The sequence below is a fragment of the Lygodium microphyllum genome, chromosome 17, assembly GCF_053477565.2.
Source record: "Lygodium microphyllum isolate KBCC chromosome 17, Lygodium_microphyllum_v1.1.10, whole genome shotgun sequence".
Lineage (NCBI taxonomy): Eukaryota > Viridiplantae > Streptophyta > Polypodiopsida > Schizaeales > Lygodiaceae > Lygodium > Lygodium microphyllum.
In genome coordinates, this window is record NC_141151.1 from 97,883,978 (window position 1) to 97,911,753 (window position 27,776).

Below are 27,776 nucleotides of genomic sequence, written 5' to 3' on the forward strand. Positions count from 1 at the left end.
GGAACTAAACAATGAATATCTTTTTTCATAGAAGGGAAAGGCCTTTATGAGAAAACGAAGAGGCTTATGTCTCTGTGGACTCTTGTACTCTTGGTTATATTATAACTGTTATGAAGTTGCACTATAATATCAAAGCTATTAGCTCTAGGCCCTGAACAACTTCATTGCTCTGTTCTTCTCTTTTACAAGGTATTAGTTCTAGGACAGAAGTCTATAAATGGAAAGAACAGAAACTTAGAGCACCTCAAGAAGCACAATTTTATTTGTCCAATTTTGGACTAGCATACAGGAAGATTGTGAAATATCATAGGTAATAAGATCTATTTGCATTCACCTCCCAAGACAGAAAGGTCGCAACATTCTGCTGTCAGATGCAGGGAGAACAGTATGCAAGCTTTGGCAGACAACAAACATCTACCAACCTAAAGCCATCCAAACATTTGCTTTAAAACAACACTTATACACATTTAGATGCATTAGAGAGCTTGAACATGAAATTAAAGAGGCTAACAATGTCTGAATGCTAACTATACATTCACATTTTCTAATTCCTAGATGGAATAATGATTGCTGCCGTCTCTGAGTCTGTTGTTTTTTCACACTGCCGAACACCTGTCCGTGTCCAGCAAACTAGTTTTCCAACCTTTGTGATGTTTCAGAAGTTCTCAGACAGGTGAAACCCTTTATGTCATAGATATATGCCCGAACTCTAGCTCGCCTGTTTTGATCTCTCGTCAGCAGCTTCAGCCGGAGTTAATGTGCGCATACTATCTACAGCGTGAACCGTAGTTTGAAGCTCCTCCCAGATGGCTTTATATACCATCCTCTGACGATTCACACTTGATTTACCCTCGAATTCTGAGGACACTACTTCAATGCTGCACATAAACAAGGCACATACATGCATCAGCATAAAAATGGTACACCATGTACATAGTAGAACAAGACCTTCGGTCTAAAACTGCACTAACCTTACATGACGCCCATCACCATAAGCATCCTGCACTATAACATCCTCTGTTTTGAGTTCTTCTTTAAGCTGTCACAGCACAATCACCAAATCACAATTGAAATTAGAACACCTAAAACATAATGATGCAGGAGGACCACAAAAAATTAAACACATCAGGATGAAAGTGGAGTTGAAAGTAATTCACTTTTGGCGGAACTTAATGCTCTCAAGCTATGCCACTTAAAATCACTCAAATACACAATGTCAGGAGGACATGAATCTATAACTTAATGGTCTTTGGACACTTAAGTTGTGATACTTAAAGTTGTATGCAGTTGAATGTGTCATGGTGTCAAGCAATCCTAGCTTTGGCAATGGGGCACTTTAGCAAAAGTTGTAGGCAAGTGCCAATAGGGTGCCTAAGTCAAATCTTGGTCAAAGGACATTAAAAGTTCCCCTTGGAAATGACTTTTGGTGTCACGTGGTTAGAGATTTAAATTATTTATTGTCCTAAACTAAGATTTGTGGAAAGTTTCAACACTTTCAAGTTCAAAGAGGTTAGGAATTTAAAATTGAGGTTGGGCAACATAAAACGTTATTAAAAATGAGGGCAAGGCCAAAGGGCTATACAACTCGTTTTTGCATGTGAAAGCCCCAATGAAAATGGAAATTTGACGAACGTCAAGTTTGGATCAGGTTTGGATTGCATGCAAGTGTATTTTCCATGTTGGACTCATTTTCTCCCCATCTAGGTTGTTTGAGGCAAATCAAAGGGTGACAATTGAGGGGTGGGCTTAGAGAGAGAAATTGAACCAATAGGACTTGCATAGAGACTTGATCTACAACATTCTGGACTGGAAAAACACGGAAATTGTTGTGCAAGCATTTCTATCACACGAAAGTTGGGGAATTTCCTCTAATTTGTTGCTCATCTCTTCTCCCTTATTAGCAGATCTGATATTTCTCAGCTCTAAATTACTAGTACAGTTTAAATTTCTGCAAAAACTAGGGTCTCCCAACTATCTCAAGAAGTGTGCTATCAAATCTCAGCCAATGAGCAATGGGATTTGTTAGAAATCTATGAAATTATAAAACACCCGAGAAAGATTACTAATCTACAGCTAGGATGACTCGTATGCAAGTGTAGAAAATCCAATATGTACCCACATATGCTAAAATCAATGGGCCAATTTGGAGATTTTTATCTTCAATCACTATTTAGGGCTGGAAATGTAGAATTTTCTCTCTTCAACCATTTCTCCCTTTCTTTGATAAACCCTTAGCTAGATCCAACAAATTGATGATGGATAGCAGTGCATTTGCTGTCAAAACCCTAACTTAAAATAGAAATTAGGATTTCATAGCTACCTCGAGATCCATGCCCATTAACTAGAGGCCCAATAATCAAAGAAGCAACAGCAATTGAAGAAATTACAGCTGATTTGAAGGGGGTTGCACATCATATCTATATTGGCCCACATGCAAGTGTTCTTGATCCAAATTGTGTCAAAATAAAGGGGCAAATTGGATCTTGATGCTGCTAGTCATTGGTGACAACCCAAAATATTGGAATTTGTAACAAGATCAGCCTTCATCTTAGTGTACTACACATTTCAGCAATACCAATTAAAGAAATACCGCAAGGGACACCAATTTTGGGTCAGTGGGGTATTGACTGTCCAAGATTATTATAGTTAAGTTTATATTTCAGATTTGTGAATTATTTGCTTATTGTAACAAGTCTTAAATCAAGTCGTCTACCACCCTATCTGAGAAGGAAGGCTAGTTTCACACAAACTCACCCATGCAATGTACAATCTGCTAGCAGAAGGTCGCGATCATAGTAGATGCATTGAATACATTGGATGAACTATCATCAAGTGGAAATATGAGAAAGCTGGTTTGAGCGACATGAAGGTTTTACCAAGCTCTTGACCCAACAAATGCAACTAGGGGGAGAGGTTTTGAGGCCATTGCAAAGTAGGTTGCTAATGTCGATCAAATATTTGTACTATGAATCTCCTTTCCTACTCTTAAGTATGGTCAAGGTTTACGAATATAAGGAGCTCAACATGATTGATTCTTTCCTGCATCTAGCCAAGGATAGTAGCCAAGTTCCTCTAGTAGAACATGTTTTCTTACTAGAAGATCCAATGGTCTTGTTCTCTTGTTTTTTTTAATCACTATGCTATTGGATACATGAATACGAGAAAGAAAGCATGAATGCAAAGGTATTGAATGGCATGTATGTGGACAGTAAACGCACGGAGTATATAGATCAGCCCCAACACAAGATGCAAATGCACTAGAAATGAGTACACTAAGGATGGACTTAAAAGGCTCAAATGACTAAAGTGACCACATTTGGATGACAAGCAACTACATGTCTTGCAAAACCCAGTGCATGCCTATGGAGAAGTGGAGTAAAAAGTGAAACACCTACTACAAAGAGTTCATAATGTCCTCTACTAACTTGGTAATACAACTCATAAGCAGGAGATAGTCTTATTGCTAATGCCCCCTCTCACCTTTTAGGTTTGCCTTTTTGCAACAAAAAAAGTGGCTAAATATGGTACTCAAAGAAACATGTATAAATATGGACTTAACAACATAGCTAGAGCAGAAATGAAGATAGCTCTCAGCATAGCAAGAGTTGCAACAAAAGACTCATGTAATCTAAGGAGTCGTCTAACTATCTTTTGACAGAGTCATTAGTGGCTATCATCATCTCCCGACTGTGAGTCTACACAAAGCAAGGGAAATTAGGAGCTTTGTCCGAGTCTACTCATTTTGGTCACTTTTGGTCCTATCATCCTTTATCCCTATTTTTGGGCCCCGTCTACCTTTTTGGCTAAAGGCACCAGCAACCACCAAAGAGTATTTTTAGAGTTTCTTTAAAGCTTAGGGTTATGCCACTCAAAAGGATTTTTAGGTTTCTTTAGGTCTCTTCCTACTTATAGGTGCACCTATCACTTTTAGCACCCTCACAACCGCTACTACACATTATAGCACATGGAAGGGCTAATGAAACCAGCCTTCCTTCTTGGAGAGAATGGCAATTTCTTGATTAAGCACTTAATTACAGCAATCAACAAATAAACATAAATTGAAATGCACAATTTACCTTAATAATCTTGGACAATAGACACCTAATTGGTCCCAAAATTGACACCCCTTTCGCTATTTCTTTAACTTTAATTGCTAATGGCTTGAGTACAAGTTAAGATTCCACAATTTCCTTTGCTGATCCAAAAGCCCCTTGCTGTACATATGATCAGCAAGTAATTTGGGCCACTTGCCCCTTGATTTTCACCCAAGAATTGCACAAATGGAACCAACAACTAGCCAAATGTTGCCCCAATTCACAACGGATGGTTTGGAATCTAAAATTTGTGCCAATTCCATGAATCTTAGGTACTGATTTCAAAGTACGATGCCTTCCCCTGTTGGCACACATCCCAAGGTGGCTACTAAACCCTAATTTTTGCAAAAATTTAGGATTTCTATTGGCTGAGATCTTTTCAAAATGGCTGAGAAATGTTGAGATCTCCTGATAATGGGTTGAAGGAATGTTGCTATCCACCAAATTTGGCTGAGATCTTTTCAAAATGGCTGAGAAATGTTGAGATCTCCTAATAATGGGTTAAAGAAGATGAGGGAAATCCAAGATGAGAGAGAAATTTGATTTTCTTCGCACCCTAAATTCTGTCTGTTGCCTACTCCAGCCTGCATTTAATGTAGTCACCTATTGCCACACACCTCCAAAATGTTGTCACCTAAACAGCAATGTTGTTATCAACCCCTAAAAGGTGACTCCCTGTTGTTCCCCACCTGTTGAGTCCCCCAGATAGCTGTCTTCTGCAGCAAATTGTTGTTCTTTGATTAGAAAATGGACCAACAACTCCCTCTCTCTCTCTCCCCCCCAAACTATAAGCTAATTGAATGGCTAAGACCCAGTCTATCAAAAACGTTTTCTCAGTTTGTATGGGCACTTTTGCCAAGTGACAACCTTCTAAACCCATTTCTCAACATTATCCAACCATTTAATTAATTCTCAAAATTAAATAATCCTGAACATTGATTTCAACCCTTCTGACCTTGCCCAAAATTAAATATGCCCATCCATAATTAAATTGGCTAGGGCTTTGCTCAAGCTGCTGCCCCTTCATTGCCCTTGGCTGCATTTCTTCTGCAGCTGCCCATTTCTCACCTCTTCTACCCTTCACCCTACTGTTCACGTTGTCCACAATCAACTTTTGCTCTTCTTCCCCCTTGCATTTCAGTCTTCCTGCTGTTCGTGAGGGGCTGGCCTGCTTTACGCACCTGAAGAATCTGCATTTCCCTGCTGTTACAACTGTTGGTCACGTGCTGAAGGCTGTCCCTGCTTTTCCATCTGGTGGCGTGCTGGTAGCTGTGTTTACTGCTGAGGCCACTTTGCAGGCGGCAGTTTCCAGCTGGAGGTGGTCTCGGTGCTTCGCCTGCCCTTGAAAGACTGCTGGTGGCTGCATTTTCAGTCTTAAAAGACTACTGGCAGCTGTATTTCTGGTCTGAAGTACTGCTGATTGCTGTGTTTCATCCCTAACATGGCTGGTGGCTGTTTTTCTGAAGGACAACTTTGCATTTCAAATGCTCAAGATCCCCTCTGATGGCATGATGTGCTGTGTTTGGTGAAGCTGCCCCTTCTATGCTCACAATTCTCATCCTACACTTTCCTTAGAGTTGGTCAATTATGGGCATTGCCCAATGTAACTTGTGTGGTGTGGAGATTTGTTGAAGTGTCAAAGTATAGTGTGTCTAGGACTTTAAAAGTAGTGACACTAGACCCTAGTGTTTAATTAACTCCAATATAGTTAGGGATAAGTCTAACTTACTTAAGACCTATTGTACTTTCATTCTATCTATTCTAGCACTTGCATCTTTTGAGTGTGAAACTGCTACTTGTTGGAGCTCAGCTGGGAATGAGCAACAGTTCAAGGAGTGAGAGTGACAGAGAGTCAGAGAGGAAGAGTGAAAGTACGATTAGATTTGAATGTACCAATAATGTGTTGGTACACAAAGAATAAAATGTATTTATACTTAGGGCATATAAGGGTACATTCACATGTACAACTAAATAATATGCATGCACTATACACGGAGGTGAAAATGGGCCTTTATCCCAACAACCTCCCACCTAAAGGTCCGAAGTGAACCTCTAACCAACTCCCAATAGTCGTATGCAATGCTCATGCTCAGCTTTGCTGAGACTTTTAGTGAGAACATGTACAAGGCTGTCCTGTGTTTTGATCTTGGTCAATGTGATTAGACCATCTTTCAAAATCTGATTTATAAAGTGATATCGCACATCTATATGCTTTGTGCGTGAATGATACATGGCATTCTTAGCCAAATACACAGCACTCTGGCTATTACATCCCAATACTGCAGTACCCATAGACAAGACAAGATCCTCTGCAAGTCTGCTCAACCATATAGCTTCCTTAGAAACTTCAATAGCTGATATGTATTCAACTTCAGTAGTACTCAGTGCGACGATGTTCTACAACCTGGAACACCAAGAAATGGCCCCACCAGCCACTGTAAAGACATACCCACTGGTAGACCTATGAGTGTCCAAGTCACCTGCCATGTCTACATCACAATAACCCTGCAAACTAAGTGCACCCTACCCATAGCAAATACACTTTCTTTGTGTACCCTTTAGGTATTGAAGAATACACTTGACAACCTCCCGACATGTTTTGCCAAGATTTGGCATAAACCTACTAACAACTCCCACTGCATGAGCAATGTCTGGACAAGTAGCAACCATAGCATACATAAGAGAGCCACAAGCTAATGCATAAGGGACTCCCTTCATAGCATTTGCTTCCACGTCATCTTTTGGGTTGTTGGCTTTACTAAGCTTAAGATAAGGAGGTAAGGGTACCCCAAAAGGCTTAGCTTCAGCCATGTTAAATCTGTCCAATACCTTCTCAATGTACTTTTCTTGAGATAAAAGCAGCAATTTCTGCATTCTATCTTTGCAAATCCTCATGCCCAAAATATGCTCTACATTCCCCAAATCTTTCATGGAGAAAGCTGATTTCAACTGATTTTTGAGAGCATCCAAGCTAGTCTTTCCTTTCCCAACTAGCAACATATCATCCACATACAAAACAAGTATGATAGGACTGCCATCTGTATCCTTTTTCATGTACAAACAATGATCTGCATGGCTGCGTGTAAACCCACGAGATAACATAAAGTGTCAAACTTTTTGTACCATTGTCATGGTGCTTACTTCAGCCTATACAAGCTGCGTTTTAGTTTACACACCATCTCCTCTTTTCCAAGAACTACAAAGCCCTCAAGCTGTTTCATGTAGATTTCCTCATCAATGACACCATGCAGAGAAGTTGTTTTTACATCCATTTGGTACAACTCTAAGTCCAATACAGCAGTGAGAGCAAAAAGCACATGTAGTGTGCTCATCTTCACAATAGGTGAGAAGACCTCTTGGAAGTCAATCCCTTCCTTCTATGCATACCCTTTAGCAACCAATCTTGCCTTGTACTTGGGTTTCCCATCAACTGTCTTTACTTTGTAAACCCATTTGTTTGAAAGAGGCTTCCTTCCTTTGGGCAATGACACAAGATCCCAAGTATCATTAGCATATAGAGATTTAATCTCTTCCTGCATAGCTAGCTCCCACTTACTGCTAAATTGGCATGACTTGGCCTCTTTATATGTAAGAGGCTCACCGTCGTTTGTAAGCATCACATAATGCAAGGAGGGGTCAAACCTGTGTGGTTACCTTCTTACACTTGTAGACCTGCGTACCCAATTATCTACATTTTCAAGAATTGGATCTACATCTGGAGGTATGTCATTTTCAACATTTATTGGCTCTAAGCCATTTCAGCATGTTGTTCTATTAGAGTGCAGCGATGTAGAAGCGTAGGACAAAGACTAAGAGAGAGTGAACACAGAGAGAAGAGAGAGAGAGAGAGAGAAAAGGAGACTATAAACGCAGAAAATCTGCGGTGTAACATGTTATATAAGAGTGCAGAAATACACAAGGGGGCAGAGGAAATATCTGCGTATGTCTTCGACTTGATGACCTCGATCTCCGTCAGCCCGAGCACAGTCTGTCTCAACCAATAGATCTCAAGATCAGAATCTGAATAATGAATACTGGAGTGAGCCACGAAACCGGCTATAAATAGCCGAAAAATAGGAAATAATTAGAGCATGTCGGCTGCATTAAATGCAGCTGACTGCAGTAAATCTGGCCGACTACTGACGTGTCCTGCCGTACTGCTGATGTGGGACCTGCTGTCCACCGACCTGCTGACGTGGAACCTGCTGTCTACCAACTGTCCAGGAAATGACTATCTAACACCCCCTCTCAATTCCTGGACAGGTCAAAAGACTGAGGGATCTGGAATGCTGCCTAAGAAAAGCCTAGGGAAGCACCTTCGTAAACAAATCTGCAAGATTATCCTCCGTCTTGCAGTACTCCACATCAATGGTCCCATCCAAAAGCTTCTCCCCAATGAAGTGATACTGAATCTCAATGTGCTTCGTCCGAGCATGGAATACTGGATTCCGTATGAAGGCAATGCAACTCTCATTGTCGCACCGCAGAAGAGTAGAACGAGTCTGGGAGCAGCCAAGCTCCTCCAACAATCTCCAAAGCCACACAACCTCACATGTGGTGGAAGACGCAGCCCGATACTCCGCCTCAGTAGAAGAAAGAGCTACCGTGGGCTGCTTCTTACTACTTCAAGAGATAACACTTGTACCCAAGATAAAATTGTAGCCTGTAGTAGACCATCGGTGGTCCACATCGCCAGCCCCCAATCCGAGTCACTCCAACCTGCAAGAACCAGATTTGTAGCATTTGTACCTGCGGGATAAGAAATCCCTAAGTCAGAGGTTCCCCTCAAATACCGAAGAATCCTCAAGGCAACCTACCAATGCACCTGTTTGGATTCCGTCATGAACCCTCCCAAAAGACCCACAGCAAAACAAAGATCAACATGAGTGTTGAGAAGCCAAATCAAGGATCCAATCAACTGACGATAGCGTGAAGCATCCATCATGGGAGAATCTGAGTGTGAAGTGGCCTTCTACCAATGCACCTGTTTGGATTCCGTCATGAACCCTCCCAAAAGACCCATAGCAAAACAAAGATCAACATGAGTGTTGAGAAGCCAAATCAAGGATCCAATCAACTGACGATAGCGTGAAGCATCCATCATGGGAGAATCTGAGTGTGAAGCGGCCTTCCAATTCGGATCAATAGGAGTAGTAATGGGCTGACAAGTCTCCATCTCAAAAGTCACCAAGGGCTCCTGAATGTACCTCTAATAAGAGACATCAGGCTTAGTCCTGAAGTTAGCCTCAAAAGGTGTTATCTTGTCAACGGCCGAAGTGGGAGATCGATTAAGGATGTGAACTACGGTAGCCACTGCCTCGGCCCACAGAAACTGAGGTGTCTGTCGGTGCTCCATCATGGTGCGTGCCATCTCGATCACACTTCAGTTCTTTCGCTCCAAAATGCCATTCTCTTGGGGAGTGTTGGTGTTAGCAAACTCCTAGTGAATGCCCCTATCTGCACAAAAACGAGCAAACTCATTAGACATAAATTAACCTCCCTTGTATGAACGCAAGGTCTTCAGTCGCCGGCCAGAACGGTTCTCCTCAAAAAGAAGCCAATCCTTGAAATGAGAGAAAGCATCCGACTTCAAAGTCAAGAAATAGGCCCAAGTCATCCTGCTATAGTCATCTACGATCAACATGAAGTACAAGCTCCCCTTCAGGGACTCGGTCCTCATCGGGCCACAAAGATCTGTAGATACAAGCTCCATGGGTAAAGTAGACCGCCTAGAAGCTTTGTTGGAAATCGCATCCCAATGCAGTTTCCCACAAATGCAGGAGACACATGGCTGATGGCTCACCACTATGTCCGGCAAGCCTCGGACAAATGACCCTCGCGACGCCTTCAGGAAGGTACTCGTAGTTCAGGTGGCCAAACCGAGCATGACATAGCTCGGACTGTGTCTAAGAAGTAAGAAGAAGAGAAGTAAGAGCTGAAGAAGACTTCAATTTGTAAACTCCATTCTCCTCATACCCTGCAGAGAGAACCTTCCTCGATCCACAATCAAGGACTCAAACAGTATCACTGTCGAACTCCACCAAGAGACCAAGAGCACAAATCTTATGAACCGAAAGTAAATGATACCCCAATCCTGGCACGTGCAACACCTCAGAGGTGTGGGTACCACCACGTCCATCTGGAATAAGCTGCATCTCACCCCGTGCAGCAATAGACACAAAAGAGCTATCTCCAATGAGAATCTGCCCACGCGAAGGTCGCAAATGGGCAACACCAACGGCCGTGAGGCACTGTCCACAATCCACTCTCAAGCCTGGGGAGCTGTCATCGCAGCATCAGAAGTTGTCACTGTAGAGTCCTCAATGACTGCTAAGTGTAGAAAAGCAGCTGATGAGGGCGCAGCCACTGCTCCAGAGTCCTTCATGTCCTTCTTCTCGGTATCCTTGTCTCTGTCGGGGCAATCCTTCTAGTGACCGGTCTTACCACGAATATGGCAAGTTGATTCCTTCTCCTTATCCTTCTTGGATTTGTTGTCCTCCTTCTTCTTTTGGTCCTTCCCCTTCTTCTAAGAGGCTTGATCGACCAATGCCTCCGATTTGAAAGCATTTTGTTCCTTCAACTGTTCCTCCTAGTCCAAGACCATAGGAACCAACTCTTCCCATCGAAGAGTCGACTCCCGCCCTAAAGCAATAAGAGCGGAATAAAAAGTACCGAGTCGTGGCGGCAACTGGGATAGTAAAGTGATCGCCATGTCTTCGGAGGAAATAGGCTTCCCCGCATTTTAAACCTGCATCTGAAGCTGCCCAAGCTTGTTGATGTGTTCCCGAAGCGAAGAAGACTTATTCACGGACAAAGTCCGCATCTGCACCTCCAAAGAAACCCTCTTCATCAAGGTCATCCGGTTGTACATCTAGTCGAGCTCCAGCCATATCTTACGAGCCACCGTCAAGTGCTCGATGTGAGCTATCACGACTGTGGTGCAAGACAGAAACAGAAAAAATCGAATCCTGGCATTCAATTTGTCCCAATGAGACTAGGCCTTGGGTCAACTCCGCATGAGCATTGGAAGAGAGTTTGGACTCATCCCTCACCGAGGGCCTGTTAATCTCTTCCATCACCACTTCCGCCAAATCATAAGACTCTAAAATGGCTAACATCATCACCCGCCAGATGCGGTAATTGTCACCATCAAACTTTTGATCCGTTGGAAGAGCCGATAGGACACGCACCTTCCTGTCTATGATCGCCTGGAACTCCAAATCAGTCTCTGTAGACATGTTAACCTACAATACCTGCACAAACGCAAAAGCAGCCCCCTCTGACTGTGAAAACGCAACCTTCTAGGACTGATTCCTCCGCTGCCCAAACCTTCTTCATCCGCCAGAGGCGATGAAAAGGTAAAATCTGCAATGAAAGGCCTCAAACGCAGCCTTTCTCACCTTTGAACAGCAATAACTTGCAGCAAATTCACCCATTAGACTCCTTTCCCGCACGCCCACGCTCGGTTCAGTCTTGATCCGATGCGCAGCCCTCCCGCTCGCCCTCAAAACCTAGAATCGTAGCCTTGTGTCGCGATGAAATATCCTATTCAAATAGGTTCAGCCCTCAATCAGTCCATCTTCACCGCTCTGATACCATGTCAGAGTACGGCGATGCGGAAGCGTAGGACAAAGACTGAGAGAGAGTGAACACAGAGAGAAGAGAGAGAGAGAGAAAAGGAGACAGTGTAAACGCAGAAAATCTGCGATGTAATATACTATATAAGAGTGCAGAAATACACAAGGGGACAAAGGAAATATCTGCATATGTCTCCGACTTGATGACCTCGATCTCCGTCAGCCCTGGCAGAGTCTGTCTCAACCAAATATGTATCGGGACATAGCACATTTTGTTGAAACTTGTTATGTGCGTCAAATGTATTCTATGGTTAAGCATCGAGATGGGTTACAACCGACTTATCTCTTGTCTATACATTATAGATGGGTTATTGATCTTGTAACCATGCCTACAAGAATATGAAATATGCGGTATTTAGTGCTTGTAACAGAGAATCTAACCAATCAAGTTGAAGGCAAAGCCTTAACAAACAAATCCACTCAAGCTGTTTGTCGTTTTTTGCTTGAAGAAGTGTTTTGTAGATATGGTTGTGTGGGTAAAGTAACTGCAGATAGAGAAGAGTTGGATCCTGATGAGGCACGCAACTTCTTTGCTCAATTGGGTATTAAGTTGGCTTTCACATCAGCCTACAACCCTGAAGGCAATGGAAAGAGTGAGAGAGGTCATCAACCTATTCTTAAAGCTCTAGCAAAGTCTTGTAGAGGAAATATCAAAGAATGGCCTAAAATGCTATCTTTTGCATTATGGGCTGACCGAACTACTCACAATTTAGTGACTTACTATATACCAGCTGAACTTATGCATGGACAACAACCAATTATGCCAATTGAAAAATCTATTCTCACATGGAGTCTTCTACCTTAGGAGGAAGGCATCAGTAGAGAAGAGTTGCTGACTTTGCACATATGGCAGCTAGAAAGAAGGCTTGAAGATGTTCAAGCAGCTATTGAGAAGCTAAAGACAGCAAGACTAGAGAACAAAAGAAGATTTGATAAGCGACATCGACTTCGGCCAAGAGTAATTCAAGAAAATGACTGGGTGCTTGTCTATGATAGCAGCTTAGACAATCAATACAATGCTTCTAAGAAGATGGTGAAGCGTTGGTTTGGCCCATATGTGGTAAAGGTCATTCATGACAAAGCCACATATTCATTGGCTGAATTAGATGGAACAAGCATGAAGATACCCTTAGCTGGAAAAAGAATCAAGCTCTTCAAACATTGACATTGACATTGACATAGTAGAAGATACTTCTTCTAATACTGCAAATCCGTAAGACTTTGGCACATGCCAGAGGATGTGTAGGTTAGGAAGGGGTGGATGTCGTGCCGCTACGCGCACACCGTGTAAAAAAAAATCTAGAGTGTGGCTTCCTTTTAGATTTAGAGAGCCAATGCCATTTTAGACATTAGTGTTAGTGTCCATGATTCAAAAATATTAGATTTTAGTCAATTTTTAATATTCTGGATATTATCTCTTGTAAAAAAATCTACAAAACTATAGACAACTTCTAGATTAGGATGACATGTAAAAGAAAGCATGTAGCTTTCAGCTAATTTGAGAGGATTTTATGTAAAAAGAGAGATTAGCGAAATCGCGCGACGCGCAATCGCTGTTTTCAAACAGTGAACAACACTCCGAAAGTGGGAGATGAAGAAGGAGTGATTTGGCAGAATTCTGGCTAGGTGTCCTTATATTTAACCCCCCTTTCGAAGCCATTGGAAGGATACGATTGGCAATCTGAGCAAGCAACATAGAGTAAGGTATTATTTTATACACGTTTTTGTCTATTAGAGTTATATTTTCTCATAATGCAAAAAGAAAATGACACGCTTCATCTCTGTTAGTATTCTTCTATATTTTCTAATTCTTTTTGGAAGTATTTCTTCTACATCTTCAATCTCTTCAAACCCCTTCTATTCCGTCTACTCCTCTCCTTGAATCTACCTTCACCCTGTTGTCACTTATCTTCAAAAACTTGGCTTGAAACCTTCAACCCTTCTCTTATCTCTATCATCTCTGGCGTCTAAGCTCTTGAACCCCCATACATTCTTCTCTTGCCAAACCCCTGTGGTGACCTTCAACCCTACGCGTTGCAACACTGACACATAGAACACTTTTGAAATGGGGATACCACCTTGCCCCTCCGAAATTAGTTGCGTATCACCTTTGCCTTTGATGGGGACCGAAGAACTACCCCCTATGAGAATTTGCCCATGCATCGGACACATATGTGCAATCCCATTTGAAGAAGTAATCATGTGGCAGAAAGCAACACTATCCACAATCCACTCATAAGACTATGAAGCCATCATTGCTGCATCAATGGCCATTGAAGAAACATCCTCAATTACCTCCAAATGAAAAAAGACAGCCGATGAAGAAGCAACCACTACTCCTAAGTCCCTTGTAAGCTTCTCCTTCTTGTTGTCCTTCTTGTCCTTGTCAGGGCAATCTTTCTTCCAATGACCTATCTTGCCACAGATGTGGCAAGTGGACTTCTTAGCTTTGTCAAATTTGGCCAATCAAAGTCTCCAACTTGGGAGTGTTCTAACCTTTGAGTTGTTCCTCTGGATCCAAGACCATAGAAACCAACTCCTTCCACTTAAGGATCTCTATCCGCCTCCATGCAATCAAGGCGGAATAAAATACACTGAATCAGGGCAGTAACTAAGAGAGAGGAGTTATTGCCATGTCCTCCAAGGTAATGGCCTTTTCTCCATTCTAGACTTGCATTTGCAATTTCCGAAGCTTATTGACATGCTCTCACATAGAAGAAGCCTTTTTAGGACTCAAAGTTTTCATTTGAACCTCCAAAGATACCCACTTCATCACGGTTATCCAATTGTACATTTGATCTAGCTTCAATTATATCTCCCGAGCAACACTCAAGTGCTCGATGTGAGCGATGACGGCTACAATGCAAGAGAAAAAAGTGAAAAGAATGGATGCAGGCATTTAATTTGTCCCAATGTACTTGTATCTTTATTAACTCGGCTTTCTCATCTACAAAAAGCTTAGAGACATCACGAGCTGCAGGACAACCTATGGCTTCAGTCATAAGCTCCGCCAAATCATAAGACTCCAATATGGCAAACACCATTACGCGCCAAATGCAGTAATTCTCCCCATTGAGCTTCTAATCCAAAGAAAGAGCAAGGAACACAAGGACCTTACGGTCCATAATAGCTTGAAACTCTGCGTCAATTTTGGTCAACATTTTGAATGGAATGACCTACACAAAAAAATGGCAGGTCGCATGCTGCCGGTGCCTACTAGGGCTTCCTCTGCTTGTCATCAAATAGTTTCGATCACTGGAGGCGATGAAAAACTCAAAATCTACTCCAAAAGCCTGAAAATGCAGCCTTTTCTCCTTCACACCAACAGCAAAAATAGCAACTTTGCTCTTTCTCCATGCTTCACCTGTTTACCTCAGCCTCCAAAGGCTGAAAACGCAAACTTTTTTCGTGAAGCTTCTATTTCTCAAAATTTTATCAAGAAAATTTGGGGCTTTTGCTTGGAACACATTCAAGTAGTGAACACGTGCTGCACAAATATATTTATACAAACTTGAAAATTCACAATAAATTTGGGGATTTTCAGCATTAAGGTTGACTTTAATATTTGGCATGCATCTCAAGGCACATACAATGGTATAGCACTAAATTGTTGTAATTTGCAAATTGGGTGTTGTTTTGTGCAATGTGGGTACACTTTTCGAGGAGATTGTGTACTTGTATCAATATCCCATATTGGGATTCTAGTATTTAGATCAGTACATTTCACACTTCAACTTGGAAGTGTTTGGCTGCTAAATTTGTGCATTAATTTACAGCACTATCAAATAAAGATACCTAGGATCGTAGCAACATTTTGGGAGCCCTCACTCACGAGGGTAAGCTAGATGGCACCAACTATCCCCTATGGAGCTTTATGGTGCTCAATCTACTCATTGCAAAGAATCTTTGGGATTATATCACAAGTGATTTGCAGAGACTATGTGAGCTTGCACCCCAAACACCGCAAAGTGGTGCTAGAGAACAACTAGTTGCTCCTACTGCTACCCTTGCTCCTCCTACATTAAATGATAGGAGATGAGATTTGATTGCCTTAACAATTAAGAGAGCTATTATACCTCATATACTGTCATGCATGACCTCTAAAGCAGCTTGGGATGTCTCGGAACACATATTTGCAGCTTGTAATGAAGCCGAAATTTCTTACTTACGAAGAGCATTGGCTAATGCACATATGGAAGAGGGCGACAATATGACGGATCACCTTACACACTTGCAAGACTTACGTGAGTAGCTATTGAATATTAATGAGGTTATTTTGGATACATAAATGGTGAATGTCACTTAGAATTTACTTCCAGAGTCTTATCTTAGCTCACGCCTCGCTGAATTTCTCTTCTTCCTCCTTTTTTTTGGGCGGTTGGGGGGGGGGGGGGGGGGGGGGGGCACCAGCCCCTTGCTTTCATGGAATTGGAAGGTCTCTTATTACAAGAGGAACAAACTTGAAAAAATATTAATATGCATTCAAGTGATGTAAACACTCTCTCTAAATATAAAGGCAGGGATAAAGAATAGCAATATGTAAACAAACTTGGGCCTAGACCAATTTAAAGGCCACTGATATCAATGGTGACATTAGAGATGACATTAATTAATTAATTAATGTCAATCTGAGGGTCAATAACTGCTCACGGATACTTGGAATACAAATTAACCTAGCCAATTTAATTATTGGCTAGTGAAATTAATCTTTTAAGTGTCAGAATAAGCTAAATAATATTAGAAAATTAGATTAGAAGGTTGCCACTTGGCAAAACTTACCCATGCAAGTGGAAAAAACGTTTTTTGGACCAATGGAAGTCTATTCCAACCATTATGAGAGAGAAGGAGACTGCTAGAGAGGAAGGAGAGCCTACTAATGTAATTCGGAGCCACCAAGGATCGGTCCTATAACATGTGACAGCAGTTTGGAGCCCTCTAGGAGCAGATAGCCCAAGGTCTTTCTAGTGCAAATAACAGCATACAAGAGAGGATAGCAGTCTTTTTGGTCGTCCTAATCTATAGATGACAACTTCCATGGTTGTTTGAGTAGAGCAGCACTAGCTTTTCAGCGTTTCTCATTATAAAACCCTGCAATTTCTCTATCTACAGCATTCTCTCTCATCCCCCAATCATCTCTCTAGTTATCTTAACATTTTCAAGTAGTTTAAGCCATTAGAGGAAGAGATTTTAGTCAATCTTGGCTGTAATCCCTAATTTAAAATTTGATAGTCACCCCAAGATGCATGCTCAGAATTTAGGGCCTAGGACTTGAATTCTAGCAGCTGAATCTAAGGAATTTCAAGGAGATTCAAGAAGGCAGCTAGCCAACATAAAATTTGAGGTTGAATTTGTCTTTCAAGGAGCAGAGTGAAGGTCAATCCCCCAAAAAACCAAGGGGAAAATTGGTTTGAAGGCTTATTGGTCAATTTTGACAATAAGAGGTACTTGGATTAGCAGAGAAGATCATAGGATCTTAGTTGTACTCCTTTCATTTGCGATATAAGATAAAGAAATAATACTTTGCAAGTTTCCAAAATACCCCATCTCATCTATAACGTGTTTGGATCCGTTGCTCGTCGTCAGCTCTCCTGCTCGAACATTGCCATGATACCACAATCCATTGTGGAGCGCATTTTGTCAATACGCTCCACGCGAAAATGTCGTCCGTGTGACCACGCTGCACTATATATTTTGTACTGTACATTAAAACACTCAAATTAGTTGTCGCATATGAAATATAGATACGACAAATCCTCAACACGTCATCACCTTTGGACTACATCCCCTCGAGAATTCCCACTCCTCCATTGAGACCTACGCCCCTTCGCGAGACGTTGTGGTCAAAGCTCCATGCAATCATCGCGTTGACATGAACCGCGGCATCTCCTCCATGCCCTCGGGATATCGAATCGGTCGATGGCGCGTACTACGTCGAAATTCAAATCGCGCTTCCTCTAGATCTTGCCTAGCGATCTAGTACCTGGCGAGCCACGTCTCCATAGAGGCATGGTGCAACATACAAAAGCGATTCACCTTCTCCTCCATTGCAGCATCCATTCTTTTTTCTATCCCATTTCCAACCACCACATCTCCGGTTAGTCTATCATCGTCCTTCAGCGACCATAGCATTTTGTTGTCTGGATCCACCGTTGATAGCCATTGTGAAATATGCACTAGCGCCTCAAACACCAACCAATCTTCAGCTATGCTACCTTCTAGCCGAGCTCATTGTCACACAAAGCCTTAAGTGCTCAATTAGGTTCTTTACCACCCTATTTGAGACCGAGAAAAAATGCTAGTTTCAAAAAGCATGCCAAAGCTCCACATCCTATATAATGGGAGCTAGTGTGCTAACTGTTAGCATGAAGAGATTTCTTTTCATAAGTATCAATTAAAAAAATCATTTGTACAAAGTCCTTAATAAGTGAAGAGCATAATCAAGCTCTCTATCTCTAACAATGCATTTGTTACATGATCCCATAGGATTGAGTCCGCTATATATAATGAAGAACATGCATGGCCACTCACCAATGCACCTGAGTGGGAGTCTATATGAAAGAAGATAACAAGGCCACAACAAAAGAGACATCCAACCGAGTATGAATAAGCTAGATGAGGGAGCCAACAAGACACCGATAACAGGTAGCATCTGTAAGGGGAGTTGCCAAAAGCTTGGACTTAGGGTCCATGGGACAAGAAATAGGCCGACAATCAGCCAATACCAAACTCTGAGAGAAGCTCAAAAATGTACCTATGTTGCGAAATAAAAAATGCCATGTGCCTTCTGATAGATCTCCAAACCAAGAAAGAAATGTAGGAGCCCAAGATCTATCATGTCAAACTCCAATCGTAAAATCTCTCCAATAAGATCAACCTCTTGAGTAGAGCTCCCTGTAATGATAAGATCATCCACATATAAGATGAGCAAAACACACCTCAAGCACAACAAAGTTCGCACGAATGTCAAAGTACAAGTTCACAAGCCATGTCAAAAGGAGCTGATCACAAAACGATTGTTGTAAGAGGATAAAGTCTGATTAGACAAGATAAAATCAACCAAAACCAGCCAGAAAAAGAACAAAGGCAGCAAAAACAGCCTGATAATGCTGTTGTGCAACCTGCAAAAGATGCAAAACCGGAAAACGCAGGCAGCAACCGTATTAAATGCAGTCAACACAGCCTAGAAGAAGTTTGCAGCAGCAAAATGCAAGTACAGCTGATGAAAATGGAGGTTTCTGGGGCAGTTGACAAACCAAACAGCAATAAACAAGGACCGCCCATGCTGGAAATAGATCGCAGCAGTCACAGATGGTCAGCAACAGCAGTGGGCAGACCTGCAACAGCAGAAAACAGCCCCAGAGCCCAAACACGAACGTCTACTACTAAGTCAAACCCTGATCCTAAAATTTGATACCATGTCAAAAGTGGGGTAGTAATGGAAGCGTAGAAGACCACTGTAATAGACTGCACAACACAAGAGAGGAGAAAACAAAAGAAAACAAAAGAACACTGCAAAGGGAGAACTCAGAGATATGCTCGTGAAATGAAACCATATACCAAACATGGACAGTCGCGTACAACAGTAAGACACATAATGACCAATAAAAAATACCTAAAAACATCTATAATGTCTGGCCCACTGAAACACATGCCCATACTCACTCATGAGCTCCTATACACCTATGACAAAAAGTTGTATCCAAAAAACATCTATCGCTTAGAAGCCAACTCAAATTTATCCTTTTGTTTCTTTGGAATGTGAACATAGGCATCACACCCAAGCACCCTAACATAGCAAACATCCGGCTTTAGTTCAAAATACACCTCAAAAGGAGTCATACCAGCAATGGCAAATGTGGGTGATTGGTTCAGGATATGAACTGTGGTGGCCACTGCTTCGGCCCAAACACACTGAAGTGTGCCAACACTCCATCACAATACGAGCCATCTTGATCACACTCCCATTCTTCCACTCCAAAATGCCATTCTCCCAAGGAGTATTAGTGTTAGCAAACTCCTAATGAATCCCTCAATCTACACAAAACCAAGCCAATTCATTGGAGACAAACCCTCTACCCTTGTCGGATTTCACTGTCTCTAGCTTCTTGCTTGAACGATTCTCCTCAAAGATGAGCCAATCCTTTAAGTGTCAAAAAGCTTCTCACTTTAATGCCAAAAATTATGCCCATGTAAGCCTACTATAATCATCCACAATCAGCATAAAGTAAAGACTTCTTTTTAGGGACTCCATCCACATCAATCCACATAAATCTATAAACAAGCTCCATGGGTTGTTCGGAGTCACATCTCGATATTGTTTACCACAGATGCAATATACACATGGCAAACGGCTCGCCTCAACATCTCACAAACCATGCACAAGCTGGTCACAAGATGCCTTTCCAAGTACTCATAGTTGAGGTGGCCATAATGAGCATACCATAGCTCGGACTGAGACTAAGAAGTAAGAAGAAGACAAGTAAGGGTTGAAGAACTCTACATCTTATAGACACCATTCTCCTCATGCCCCAAGCAAAGAACCTATCTGGTCTTTCCATCAAGACCCCGAAAGTGTCAGAGTGCAGCAATAAGGAAGCGTGGGACCAAGACTGAGAGAGTAGGGTAAACACAAAGAGGGGAGAGAGAGAGAGAGAGAGAGAGAGAGAGAGAGAGAGAGAGAGACAGAAGAACAAGATCTGTTGTATGAAGTATGCTGAATACAAAGGAATGCAGATATGTACACGGGCACAGTGCGTATGTCTAAGTATCTCAACCTCCACAATGTCTCCCTACTGTACACCTCGAAGTCTACTGCAATCTACCCGATCTCTATCCTGAAATCTGCAACTGCAAGTATTGGAGAGTGTGCTAATGTCAAGCTATTTATAGCCTGCTGAAATGCCAAAAATCTGTCAGGTCAGCTGCATTAAATGTAGAGCCGACTGTATTGCATACTGTCCGACTGGACTGCCACGTGGCAGTCTGACTGCATCCTGCATATCTGGCTGCCATTGCAGATTCTGACTGGCACTAATAGATGGTAAACCTCCTCCGCACACCGAAACACTCTCGAATGGCTGCCTGGCTGGAAAATTACATATATACACAGCCTACCTAAGGAAAATGCCTGTCCATGGGATGACAATCTCTAACACCCACTCTCAGATCCTGGACGAGGCATAAGGCTAAGGGATCTGAAATGTCGTCAAAGTAGAGCCTGGGGAAACACCTTCGTAAACAAATCGGGAAGATTGTCCTCCGTCTTGCAATACTCCACATCTATGATCTCATCCACAAGCTTCTCCCTAATGAAGCGGTATTGGATCTCTATGTGCTTTATCAGGGCATGGAATACGAGATTCCGTGCCACGGCAATGCAACTCTCATTGTCACACCGCAAAATAGTAGGACGAGTCTAGGGGAAACCAAGCTCCTCCAACAATCTCCGAAGCCACACAGTCTCACATGTGGTAGAAGATGCAGCCCGACACCCCACCTCAATCGAAGATAGGGCTACCATGGGCTGCTTTGTGCTACTCCAACTTCCAAGAGAGAACACCTACACCCAAGGTAAAACAATAGCCTACAGTAGTCCGCCGGTGGTCCACATCACCAACCCAATCCCAATCACTCCAACTTGCAAGGACAAGATCAGACTCACTTGTACCTACGAGATAGTAAATCCCTAGGTCGAAGATCCCCCTCAGAAACCATAGTATCCTCTGAGCAACCTACCAACACACCTGCTTAGGTTCACTCATGAACCCAACCAAGAGACCTCAGCAAAACATAGATCAACCCATGTGTTGAGGAGCCAAATCAACAATCCAATCAGCTAATGGTAGCGGGTAGAGCATCTGCCAAAGAAGAATCTGAGTGTGAAGTGGCCTTCCAATTCGGATCCATAGGAGTAGAAAGGGACCTGCAATCCTCCATCTCAAAAGTTACCAAGAGCTCCTGTACATATCTCTGTTGAGAGATGAAAATCCCCCTCTAAGTCTGATAAATCTCCTAGCCCAAAAGGAAATGGAGAAGTCCTAAATCCGTCATCTCGAACTTCTGATGTAAGGTTGCCTTCGTCTTGTCAACCTTCTATGCATGGTCACCTATAACAATCAAGTAATCAACATACAAAATAAACAACACGTGACCACCCTCAGAAGTGTGCACATAAAGCTACGGACCGTCGGCCTTGGAGCGTCGATATCCCAACTTCTCCTGTAGGAACGATTCAATCTTCTCGTCCCAAGCATGCGGAGCTTGCTTCAGGCCGTACAAGGCCTTCTTCAACCTATAAGCCTTCCCATCTGAGGATCCAAAGCCATGAGGTTACTCAACATAGATCTCAACCTTCAAGTCGCCGTTCAAGAAGGCCGACTTCACATCCAACTAAAAGACGAGCCATCTCCTATGACCAACCAAGGCAAGAACAGCACGGATCATCGCCATACGAGCAGTGGGGGCAAAGGTATCATGGAAATTTATGCCTAGGCACTAAGCAAAACCTTTAGCAACAAGGCAGGTCTTGTGCTTGTCCAAAGAGCCATGTACGCCTCATATGGAATCATACCAACAACAGCGGAAGTAGGGGAATGATTAAGGATGTAAACTGCAATAGCCATAGCCTCAACCCATAGACACTGAGGTGTCTGACGATGCTCCAGCATGGTACAAGCCATCTCGATCACACTGCTATTCCTCTGCTCCAAGATGCCATACTCCTAAGGGGTGTTTGTATTGGCAAACTCCTGGTAAATACCACGATTTGCACAAAATCGAGCAAACTCATTAGAAACAAATTCTCCGCCCTTACCCGATCATAAAGTCTTCCGCTTCCAACCCGATCGGTTCTCCTCAAACAGCAACCAATCCTTAAAGTTGGAGAAAGCCTCCGACTTCAGCTTCAAGAATAGACCCATGTCATCTTGTTATAATCGTCCACAATTAGCATGAAATACAAGCTCCCTCTCAGGGATTCTATCCTCATCGGATCACAAAGATCGCTAGAAACAAGCTCTAAGGGTGCTAAAGACCGCCTCAAAGCCTTGTTGGGAACAACATCACGAGTCTGCTTCCCATGAATGCAGGATACACAAGGCTACTGCTAGATCACCACAATATTTGGCAAACCTCGAACAAGCTATTTCTTAGATGCCTTCCGAAGGTAATCATAATTGAGGTGGCCAAACCGAGCATGCCAAAGCTCGAACTAAGTTTGTGAGATAAGAAGAAGAGAAATCAAGGCAAAAGAAGATAGCAACTTATAGACTCCATTCTCCTCATAACCTGAAGAAAGAACCTGTCTTGATCCTCGATCAAGAATCCGAAAAGAATCCACATCAAATTACACCAAAAGGCCAAGGGCACAAATCTTGTGCACTGAAAGAAGATGATACCCCAAAGCCCGCCCATAAAGTACCTCGGATGTATGGGCACCACCATGTACGTCCATCTGGTATAAGATGCATGTTGCCCTGTCCCTAAATAGAAATAGACGAACTATCACCGATGAGAATTTGGCCATGCGAAGGCCGCAAATGAGCAACACTTGCTACTCAAGAAGAAACCGTGTGCCGGGAGACACCACTGTCAATAATCCACTCCCTAGTGTATGGGGCCATCAACACAACATCAAAAACCGTCAGAGTCGAATCCTCAACCACCTCCAAATGGAGGAAAGCAGTTGATGAGGGAGTAGCCACCACTTCGAAATCCTTTGAAGATTTCTCCTTCTTCTCCTTCTCCTTCTTCTCCTTGTCAAGGCAATCCTTCTTTCAGTGACTTCTTTTGCCACAAATGTGACAAGTAGACTCCTTGTCCTTGTCCTTCTTAGATTTGTCATCCTCCTTCTTTTGGTCCTTCCCCTTCTTCTGAAAGGACTAACCAACCAAGGCCTAACCAACCAAGGCCTTGGTGATCTATTTTGCCACAAATGTGACAAGTAGACTCATTGTCTTTGTCCTTCTTAGATTTGTCCTCCTTCTTTTGATCCTTCCCCTTCTTCTAAGAGGATTGATCAACCAAGGCCTCAGATTTTGAAGCATTGGTTCCTTTTAGTTGCTTCTCTTGGTCCAAGACTATAGAAACCAACTCTTCCCACCAAGAGTCTCAAACCTCCCTAAAGTAATCAAGGCGGAATAAAAACCACTGAAGCGAGCCAGTAACTATGAAAGAAGAGTTATCGCCATCTTCAAAAGTGATCAACTTCCCTGTGTTTTAAACCTGCATCTGAAGCTGCCTTAGCTTGTTGATATGCTCCCGCATAGAAGATGACTTGTTGACACTCATGGTCCGCATCTACACTTCCAAAGAAACTCGCTTCATGACAGGTCATCCGATTATACATCTGATCCAACTCCAACCATATCTCCCGGACCACCATCAAATGCTCAATATAAGAGATAACAGCTATAGTATAGGAGAAAAATATAAACGAGCGAATGCAAGCATTGATTTTATCCCAATGTACCTACCTTTGCCAACTCCACCTTGTCACTAGAAGAAGAGAGACTGGACTTGTCTCGCGAAGAAGGACAATGGATAGTCTCCATAACAAGCTCTGCCAAATCATAGAACTCCAAGATGGCGAGCATCATGACTTGCTAGATGCGGTAGTTTTCACTATCGAGCTTTTGATCTGATGGAAGAGCCGGTAAGACGGGCACCTTCCGGCCCATGATCGCATGAAAAACTGTCTCAGCCTCAAAAGACATCTTCACCTACAATGCCTGCACAAAATACAAAAAGTAGCCCCCTCTAGCTGTGAAAATACAGCTTGCTAGGACTATGGTTTGCTCGTCCCGCTCCTTCATCCATCGGAGGCGATGAAAAGGTGAAATCTACACTTAAAGGTCAAAAACTCAGTCATCCACCTCTTAGAACAACAAAAAACAGCAGCAACTGCACCAACTTTGCTCCTTTCCCGCACACCCACGCTCACTTCAGCCTTGTTCTGATGCACAGCTCTCCCACTCGTCCTCGAACACCGGAAACGCAGCCTTGCGTCACGCTGAAATCTCCTCTTCAAATGGGTTCTTTACTCAATCAAGTCCATCTTCACTGCTCTAGTACCATGTCAAAGTGCAGCAATGCAAAAGCATGGGACCAAGATTGAGAGAGTAGGGTGAACACAAGAACACAAAGAGAAGAGAGAGAGAGAAAGAGACAGAAGAACAAGATCTGTTGTATGAAGTATGCTGAATACAAAGGAATGCAGATATGTACACGGGCGCAGTGCGTATGTCTACATATCTCGAACTCAACAATGTCTCCCTGCTGTACACCTCGAAGTCTGCTTTTGCAATCTGCCCGATCTCTGTCCTGAAATCTGCAACTACAAGTATCAGAGTGTGTAATGGTGTCTGGCTATTTATAGCTTGCTAACAATGCCAAAAATCTATTAGGTCAGTTAAATGCAGCCGACTGTACTACATACTATTCGACTGGGCTGTCACGTGGCAGTCCGACTGCATCCTGCACATCTAGCTACCATCGTAGATGCTGATGTGGCACTTCACAACCTAACTGAGGAAAATGCCTGTCCAAGGGATGACAATCTCTAACAGAAAGAAGTCCCTATCAAATTCAACTATAAGGCCAAGTCCAAAAATCTTGCTCACCAAAAGGAGATGATAACCAAAGCCTAGGAGTAAAGAACCTCCAAAGTGTGAGCACTGTCATGCCCATCCACGATCAGTTGTATATCACCCTTACCCTATATAGGAACCAAAGAACTATCACCAATTACAATATACCCCTACATTAGATACATATGTGAAATGCCATCAAGAGAGGGGTTGTGTGATAAGAAGCACCACTATCCACAATCTACTCTCGAGATTATGGAACCATCAATACTACATCAGACAAATCTTATGAAGAAGGCTCAATAACCTCCAACTATCCAAAGATCAAGGCAAAGTAGAAAGCATTGAATCAAGGGGACAACTATGATAGCAAAATCTATAATGCTATTACAGGTATGAAACCAATCTTGATGTGGGTAATATCCCTCATCACCTCAATCTAGGGCCCCTCCAATAGTCGCATAACATGCTGAGATGAATCCCTCAAGAATCCCTATACCTTGAGTACCAATCGTTACACACCCACCCAGGATGCCCTCATCCATTATAAAATACTAAGAAAACAAGAGGAATGCACAAATCCTTTTGTTTGTTATGATGGCAAAGAACATTTGATCCTCATGGACTACTATTCTATACCCACCATGATGTTGGGACAAAGTTGTAGGCGAGGCATGCCTAAAAATTGGGACCCCATTGCCTATTTGAATTATGGGTAGCCAGCAGGCCACATTTCCTCAAGGTGTCCATAGAAACAAGAGCAATCTCAAGTAGATGATATTGACTAGCGTTACCCTAAATGCAAAATCACACATATGTATCTGGATTGTCCACAACATAAGGCAAGCAATAACAAGGCAATGATTTCATCTATTTCTTTAAGCCTTCACATTCAAAATGATCAATGACAAAGGATATTATTCCCATTCCTGTGCACATTGAATAGATCAATCTCACTAGCAAAAGAACACTAAGAAAAGGAGAAGGAGAGTTGAACTTGAACTAAAAAGTGAAGGATTCATGTCATCACCTAAAATAGCTACCACATCTAATGTAGAGAGTGCTACAATAGCATCGCAAACTCCTAAATAAACCATATCCAAGGACAAGGTATACCATCTTGACCAAGTTTAGCGACTAGCTGACATATCAAAGAGCTCATTGTATGTAAGTGAAACTATGAATCTATGAGATTTCCAACAACTGCAGGGCTGTTCTTGCTAGTTGGGCGCTACGAGAGGATCTTGGGAACATGTCTGTACGCTGTGTGTTTGTTGGAGAACAGGGTTAAACTGAAGACATTTATGTACATAATGTTGATCAAAACACCGAACAATTGCTCAAGATTCGAACGGGTATTGGATATTGGGTTTATGAGAGTATCAAGCATAATACAAGGAATTGAATATTGTTTCAAGATTTAACGGTGCGTTCTTCTTTACCTTCTCTCTTTCCCCTTCACAAACTCTCACAATTAGAGATCTGTGGCATGCCGCCTAGGGCCGGAGGACTTGCTGCATGCTGCTGCACCAGTAAAACATGCAGCCTAGGAGCCTCCAAGTGTAAGGAAACGCCTATGTAGACTCAAGTGCTCCCTGTGAACAGCAATCAACCTCCTTCGAAAGCAAGTTTCGATGGCAAGGATCTCGTACCTGAAAATGGAAGTGGCATGAACTGGGCCGGAAGAAATCGGACTAAAATACACTAGCCTAGGGATGTGAAACTGCGCAGGTGCTTAGATGAATGAGTTGCACATGTACCCTACATAAATAGATAGTGCAGGGCAAGTCCAACCATCATTAGTCCAGCCAGGTCGGCCAAAGATGGCCAGTCCGGGAGCAATGCCTGATTTCTTACCCTAGTTTTGAATGCCAAATCCTTACAAACCCGTTTCGTTCATCAATATCCTACGACGAGGAAAACTTACCAATATAGTTACGGGAGGCAAAGGGATACATGATGAAAATCTGTCGTCTTCAAGGTGCATCAACAACATAAATAGTACTAAAACTAGCGTCAACTGCTGAATAGCTCACATGGATTTGCTCATACTGCAGAAAAGAAGCTCCGTTATGGGGAAGGGGCAGTGCACCTTCTCCAGCATAGATGAAATTAAACTGGAGTTGATCGATCCGGGCCCAGAAACCTCCATCGCCGTGACGGAGAACAGGCGCCTGCCATGCTGGGAGGGGGACTGTGTTCCAATGTGATAATGATGAGCACGTTTCCGTTGTTGGGGGCAAAGGCGAGGCGAAGCGCTCGGTGGAGTAGATTTGGCAAATTTGATAGGTGAGCCGCAAGGATATGTAGGTGCCGCGCGGAAGGCTACCATAGCCATTTTCCCAGCACGCTTTATGAACTCGCATGCGCAAACTGTTAGTAAGGCAGGTTACGCGCCCGCGCCCGCGTCCCCCTCGTGCTCATCTTGGTAGAATGTGGACACTTTTCCGTGACAAGGA

The 27,776-nt window shown here is 42.7% G+C and overlaps 1 protein-coding gene across 2 annotated transcripts; it reads right to left on the reverse strand.

The window, feature by feature from the left end:
• Positions 1–476: 476 nt before the first annotated feature.
• On the reverse strand, positions 477–27,776 carry LOC148022175 (BolA-like family protein). 2 transcript variants are annotated; one of them, XM_087697811.1, is made up of 3 exons: positions 27,354–27,776; positions 972–1,039; positions 477–878 (listed from the first exon to the last, which is right to left on the reverse strand). In XM_087697811.1, the coding sequence occupies exons 1-3, from the start codon at positions 27,681–27,683 to the stop codon at positions 710–712; spliced, it is 567 nt and encodes a 188-aa protein (XP_087553937.1). In that variant the 5' UTR covers positions 27,684–27,776; the 3' UTR covers positions 477–709. The 2 variants fall into 2 exon arrangements, with proteins under 2 accessions (XP_087553937.1, XP_087553938.1); XM_087697812.1 differs by having other exon boundaries at positions 27,410–27,766.

Bases quoted from the DNA above. Each gene is read 5' to 3' on its own strand.
- LOC148022175 (XM_087697811.1), bottom strand. From the start codon at position 27,683: ATGCGAGTTCATAAAGCGTGCTGGGAAAATGGCTATGGTAGCCTTCCG. The intron at 1,040-27,353 runs GTGAGCTATTCA...GTGCTGTGACAG, and splicing joins TGCAGTATGAGCAAATCCAT to CTTAAAGAAGAACTCAAAAC. The intron at 879-971 runs GTTAGTGCAGTT...GTTTATGTGCAG, and splicing joins GGTGATGGGCGTCATGTAAG to CATTGAAGTAGTGTCCTCAG.